General features: G+C 44.9%; 1 protein-coding gene across 3 annotated transcripts in view; it reads left to right on the forward strand.

The window, feature by feature from the left end:
* The window catches only part of hook3 (hook microtubule-tethering protein 3), a 40,389-nt gene extending 34,493 nt beyond the window's left edge, over positions 1–5,896 (forward strand). For 2 of the 3 annotated variants that reach the window (XM_080018264.1, XM_080018265.1), the window contains 2 exons: positions 962–1,098; positions 3,344–5,896. In XM_080018264.1, the coding sequence (XP_079874390.1) occupies positions 962–1,098; positions 3,344–3,359 (153 nt within the window). In that variant the 3' untranslated portion in view covers positions 3,360–5,896. Of the gene's footprint in view, positions 1–961 lie in introns of all 3 variants that reach the window. The other variant, XM_080018266.1, reaches the window with a different exon arrangement.
* The last annotated feature ends 566 nt before the right edge of the window (positions 5,897–6,462 follow it).

Below are 6,462 nucleotides of genomic sequence, written 5' to 3' on the forward strand. Positions count from 1 at the left end.
GTTCCTGAAAGCCACGAGAAAAAACACGTTGGCCACGAGGGGGCGCTGCAGGCCTTGCTAGAAACTTAAGGTCGCAGCGCTTCCATGTCCGCGCTTCAAGCTGCATACGAACACATCCTACAGTATTACATTTCAATCAATTTCAAAGCCAAATGGGCATAATGTCAAACGGTTAAGCATTTGTGGCAATGATGGAAGTATGTTAAAAAATAAATAAATAAAAAAATAAATAAAGGTTTGCGCGCACAAACACTAACTCTGCTTATAGTTTGCTGTCTGTCCTGACGTTCTTGTATTACTTTTACTCAGTAAGTCTGGTGTCAAAATTTGGTGTTGCTTTCTTCTCCTCAGTTAGTGAGACACCTACTTATTCTAAGGCCTGTTTGCTCAGCCTTTGATGCATTCAAGTACAAATCCCAGCTGCAAAAAACTCAGTGTGATGCTCATGTTGTGACGTTTTTCAAGCATTTTTAATACTTATCGGCCAAGTGCATTTTATTTTTTTTACACGATCATTGTTCATTTTATATTTGGCATGAATATAATCCATAATGCAATCCTGCAATAATGGCTTTTGACTTGGAAAAGCTGTGACTCTGAGATACTCTGATATAGAGACATATGGTATGTGGTATGCTAAGTCGGAATGGCAGTTTTTGATATTCGGTAGAAAAATTATATTTGAGACTTTATTACTTAAAAAGAGACACGCTCGATATTGCAAAGTCAAAATCTTCTCCGCCGGTTATTAGATTTCAGTTCTGACCGTTCAGAAATTGAATTAGGTGATTATCTTGTTACGTCTGTATCGGAAAGTCAGAACATCTGGATGTATTAAATATATATTGTAAAGATATGTTAAACTTTCATCGACTAAAGTTTGGACGCTCTCTTTACAAACGTGGCATTGAAACGTCCGTCCCGTCTCCCTCTCTCTCTCCCTCTCCCTCCCTCCTCGCAGGGCATTTCCCTGCAGAAGAAAGCAGCAGAGGACCGGCTGGCCAACACCGGCACCGGTCAGTCCTTCCTCGCTCGCCAGAGGCAGGCCACCAGCACGCGGCGCTCCTACACGGGCCAGGCCCAGCCGGCTACCGCAAGGTAGAAAACACCAGGGAAACCCCCCCCCCCCCCCCCAAAAAATTTAAAAACGAATAAAAAAACATAAAAATTAAAAAAAAAAAACGAGGCCCAACTTCCTTACCCCCTCCTCAGCATGCCCATGTAGTCGTGGCTGATTTTTTTTTTTTTGGGCGGGGGCACAACACCAATACATTTCTCATGGAGGTTCCGGCTTCCTTCCCACTGATCCCCCTTTTTGTCTTGTTGGTTAGGTCCTCCAAGTAGGGGTGCGTGGCAGCACTGCCTAAGCCCCGGAACCCCTCCCGTCCGTTCTTTTATTTTTTGTTATTATTTTTTTTAAACGTTATTTCTGCAGTTCTACGAAACTGATCCCGTGCCGTGTTTTTATTCCTACACCGCCCGCCGACAGCTCAAACGGAAAGCCCGGCTAACCCCGCCCCCGGCCCCGCCTCCCGACGCCGATCCATTCTCCCCCCTTTCACTTGTGTCCGGGGAAGGTCAAACTCGACAGCGCGTCGACTCCCCGAGGCACGTAGGCTCCGCCCTGCTCCTGCGATGCGATTGGACCGCGCGAGAGGGACCCCGACGCGCCCGTAAGCGCTGCGCGACTGGCGCGGGAGGCCGGTTTTTCTGCGATGGATTTATCTGTTACATGCCGGGGTGCGGCTCCGCACGGACAGGGGGGGGGCGGGGGCGGGGTTTCTCAGTGGACGTCTTCTCGTCTTCGTGTACAAACGGACGATATTCTCCTGGAAACCGCTCGTGTGCGGTGTCTTAAATGATTTAGTCCCGTTCGGCGGAAGGAGATGAGCGTGGGGGTGGACTGTAGGGCGTTAAGTGGTCGTCTGAAAATGTTGATGTTCGTTGTGTCTGGTTGGAGATTGTTTAACGGTGAATGATGTGTCCGTCTATATATTAAGGGGGATAGGATGAAATGGAAAGTGTAATTACGTAACTTTTAACCAAGCGTTTTTTTTTTTTGTTTTTTTTATATACCTTGAAGTATTTGGGAGTGGACAAAACATTGAGGGGGGCACTGTAACCAGAGATGCCGTCACTTGTGAAGCAAAGACGGACGCTCAGACTCACAACTGTCTTAACCGCCTGCGAAGGAGGAAACGGCCAGAAAAGAAGGGAATCACTTTATTCAATTCAAATTGCAACGGCTGTGATTATGAAAGGAGCGGAACGCTGTCGAATTGAGCTTCCGCCAATTTACTAGTCAACACATATTGTTCATGATTACCCCTTGGAATTGAAATTGAACCAATGTGGGAAGAAACCTACCTGAAACGATCGCCCGGCCCCGCTCCTTACTAACTACGGTCACACATTTTCTTATCAAAGTTTCTTTAGTTCCGCCGTGTTTTGCCTTCGTTAAAGCCCTGGCCGCTTCCCTTTTCAGATGGAATGAACGTAACGTGTGCGCCGCCTGGTGAAACAGGCCAAAACACTGGACTTGACACCGGAATGGTCATTTTAACCTTTGGTTCGCCAGGATACAGATTGGTCTGCGTGTAGTAGGAAGCGGAGAAGTTATGTTCCTGAAGATTGGACGTTTTTAATCCATATATTCAAAGGTCTTTCGTGACACTTTGAGACGCAGTGTTTTATCTGACGCAGGGTTGATTTAGCTCGTCGGGAGTAAGCGGTGCATATCATTTTTTTTGTCAGTATTCTCAGTCAGTATTTTTAATACTCAGACAGGCCGTCTCGGCCCTGTCGCTTTGTGTTGAGACGTCACAATTATAACATTATCATCTGATAAAAAAAAAATCATGTGTTTATAGTGCAATCGGAGTTCTAAACTAATGTTTAATCTTAGATATAGAGTAAAATCTGAATTCCATGTGATTCCATCAGTTGAGTTGAGGCAAATTCTTTGTGGCAAGGTCAAGTGATAGCCCCCCTGCACTCAGTAGCCATGGATTACAACAGGTTTCAATGTCGCTATTTCAGCGGCATCAACCAACCAACCAACAGGGGAAAAAAGAGCTACTTCTATGACGATGTTGTGATTGTGACGGCCCTGTTCCGTGCGTCCGTCCAACGTGAACCGGAGCGCACCCCCCCTTTCTGTCCATACTCACACCGTTTGCATTGTGTTGTTTTGCCGCCTCCTCCCCGTGCCCTCGCCGCCTCTAGACTAAAATGAGATGCCGCGTCAATCCCCAAAACGATGACCGCTGAAGATGTAGGCCTTGCATTCTGACTTACTGCCCTCTCTCTCTCTCTCTCTCTCCCCCCCCTCCTTTGGAAACAGCAATATCACTGCATGAACAGGCCTCCAACGAGCCGGCCCCGTCCCGGCCCGGTTTTGGGGGGGGGCCGCGCGCTGCATGAACCTGCCTCCCTTTGCATGACTCGCTCGCCGGGTTGATAAGCCGACGCAGCGCGGGCAAGGGCCAGCCCGAACCGCCCCTCCGCCCGCGAGGGGCGGAGTCCGTTTCGGAATCCATCCGCCCTGCAGCTCCGCCCCGCGCCCTGACTCTCCTGCCGCCTTTTCCTCGCCTCATCTCTTCCCTCCTGTCGTCGTCGTCGTCGTCCGTTTCCCTCTCTCTCTCTCTCTCTCCCTCCCTCCCTCACGTCTTCCATTCCAACCCTTCGTGGAGGCGGCTGCTTGCGCTTCCACCGGAGACCTTTGCGATTCATCCCGAGGCGCAAATTGGGAGAGCGATGTATTTCTATGCTCTTAGTGAGCCCGCCGCCCTCCTAAACAAAAACAACAGCGAAAGCAGTTTATTCTGGTCTTAACCGCCACCGTGGTTCACCCTCCCGCTGGTACGCGGGGCGTGGCCGCGGGCGGCTCTTTCCGCTGAAGCTCATTTGAACAACTTTAATGTGTCTTTACTTGGGTGAGAACAAGGCTCATGGGGAAGGTTTTTTTGTTTTTGTTTTTTTTGTTGTTGTTTTTTAAGGGAAGTTGGTTTTTATGTTGAACAGTATCGAACGATCAAAGGTTGGCGCTTTCCTCACCGTTTATTTTCTTTATTTTTAAAATTGTGACATTTTAATATTTTGGTCAATGGGGACACTTCCTGGCTGAGATACCTTGCTTGGGAAGGCATGGGTGATCCACGGGATTTTTTCCTTCTTTTTTTTTTTTTTGTTATGAGCATTCGTACCCGGTTACAATTATTTAAAATATGTAGAATAGATGGGCTAAATTCAGATCCGTACTAAATTATCTAATATCGGGGAAAAACTGTTATCATATAATGCTGTTGATATCTGGCTCTGTACCAGTTTATTTGAGATGACTCCCCTCCTCAGGGTCAATACCTTGACCAAAATCGCTAAACTCCCAGTTTATTTGCTTTTTCCTGTTTTTATCACCCAGCTCCCTTTTTTTTTTTTTTTTTGTAATTGCTTCTTAAAATGTGTATCCCTATTTGGCATCTTTTATTTCTTGTTTGCTTTAACTTATTATGCTGCGGCTTGCGCAACCATTTTGATTTTTAAAGTGCTAGAGCAGATTGTGTTGCTGTCCCCTATTCTGTTACCGTGGAAATGGATCTTTTTTGGATTTTCTTTTTGCACTCGAACAAAATGCTGTTACATCCCTGTATTATGCAACATCGGGCGTCTTATCTGGATTGTAGGAGACGCAATGATGAAAATTATATTATAGCAATTAACCGCCAATCAGTCTCAACCGATTTATTGTATTTAGGGTTTAAATAACTAAAACCTCTAACGATTTAAATTTGGTGTATTTACTGACAAAATTCAAAACTTTACTTCAATATATTCAAAGGTCTCCATTATTTCTCAATGGCTGGTTGAAAACAATCATTAAATTGTTTTCACTCTTGGCTTTACAGGAGGCGTTCCGACGAAACAAAGCGGGATTTGGAAAACAATTTAACAAAAAAATAGATAAAAATCTGTCCCAAGTTTTAAAGGTTTGCTGTGTAAATTGAAGGTTTTATTTAAGTTTAACTTCTGACAAGATGTCTACCTGTCTTTTTTTTTTTTTTTTTTTTTTTTAACTTTTGCATGTCTCTTACATGAGTGTTGAGTTTTTAAACCACTTGCCGTTAACCTCTACACTTGTAAATGAATCGATCCGGGACTGTTCTAACCGTCCGCCCCGTCGCCGCTCGTCCACTTGGTGAGGCGTTCACAAGCGCACCGTGGGATCCCCACTGTGTCAGTGTCACGGTGGGTTTGGTGCGAGAGAGAGGGGGAGAGGGAGAGTCCACGTTGGTCTGAATATTTCACTACAGGAAAGGCAGACGCATAAATCTGTCACCGGCAACAATGTCGTCTCCTTCCATCCTCTTGTCAAACCGGTTGCTGTGTGCGAGGTGCTTATTTGTTGCTTTTTAACAGCAATCATAAGGATCTTTACGGCACACGTATTTAAAAAAAAAAAAAAAAAACAGAACAAGTTTCTGGGTGGCTCCGTTGGTTCTGTGGTTTAACTCGACTGAGAGTCAGCGAGGGGGTCTGTGTGATGTGTATTCCAGAGGAAAAGAACAACATATTTGTTTGGGAGAAGGTCAGAATCTGTCACACCATGTGTAATGGTTGCTGTATTTTTTACTCATAGGAAAAATGTTTTAAACATTTAACTAAAGTAGCAAATAACCTTTCCATTTGCCAAGTTTTATATTGCTTGTATACAAATAGTCTATGTACATACCGGTATGTACCATGGTAGAGGTAATTTCAGAATAATGGGGAAAAAAAAATAATAATTATAACCATTTGATGGACTTCATATAGCATCTGTCCAACGAGGGCTTGTTGATAAAAATGTGCTTCCTACACTGCAAATTTTGGAAAAACTACATTGTAAATAAAGCTTGTATTATAAACTGCTTGTTTTTTTGTTGTTGTTTGTTTCTGGATTCTTTTAAACTCCTGTTACGGCATTTTTACACTTTTTTTTTTTTTTTTTTTTTTTAAGTCACATAAATGCAAAATATGAAATGTTGGAAATGGAAAACAACTGGTGGGATTTATTAAAGAAATGAACAGATTTCGAATGTATTTATAATTCTGATCAATCAGGTCAACTCATCCGGCGATTCGGGGACGGGATGAATCGACACGCTCCATGGCTTTCCACAGTTCAACGTCATAACATGGATGCAGGAAAGGTCATTTTGGGTGTGTGTGTGTGTGTGTGTGTGTGTGTGTGTGTGTGTGTGTGTGTGTGTGTGTGTGTGTGTGTGTGTGTGTGTGTGTGTGTGTGTGTGTGTGTGTGTGTGTGTGTGTGTGTGGTGTCAACCGTCTGCTCTCACATGCCTGTGCGCGCGTGCGGAGGCTTTGACTTTCCTCCGTCTCGATGGGAAGCGGAGATGAGCAGCAGCCGTTGGGGCCGCTGCTTGTGATGTTGAGCGGGTCAAACACCCAAACGGAGAGAAGGAACGC

Source organism: Zeus faber (assembly GCF_960531495.2).
Source record: "Zeus faber genome assembly, chromosome: 17".
Classification (NCBI taxonomy): Eukaryota; Metazoa; Chordata; class Actinopteri; order Zeiformes; family Zeidae; genus Zeus; species Zeus faber.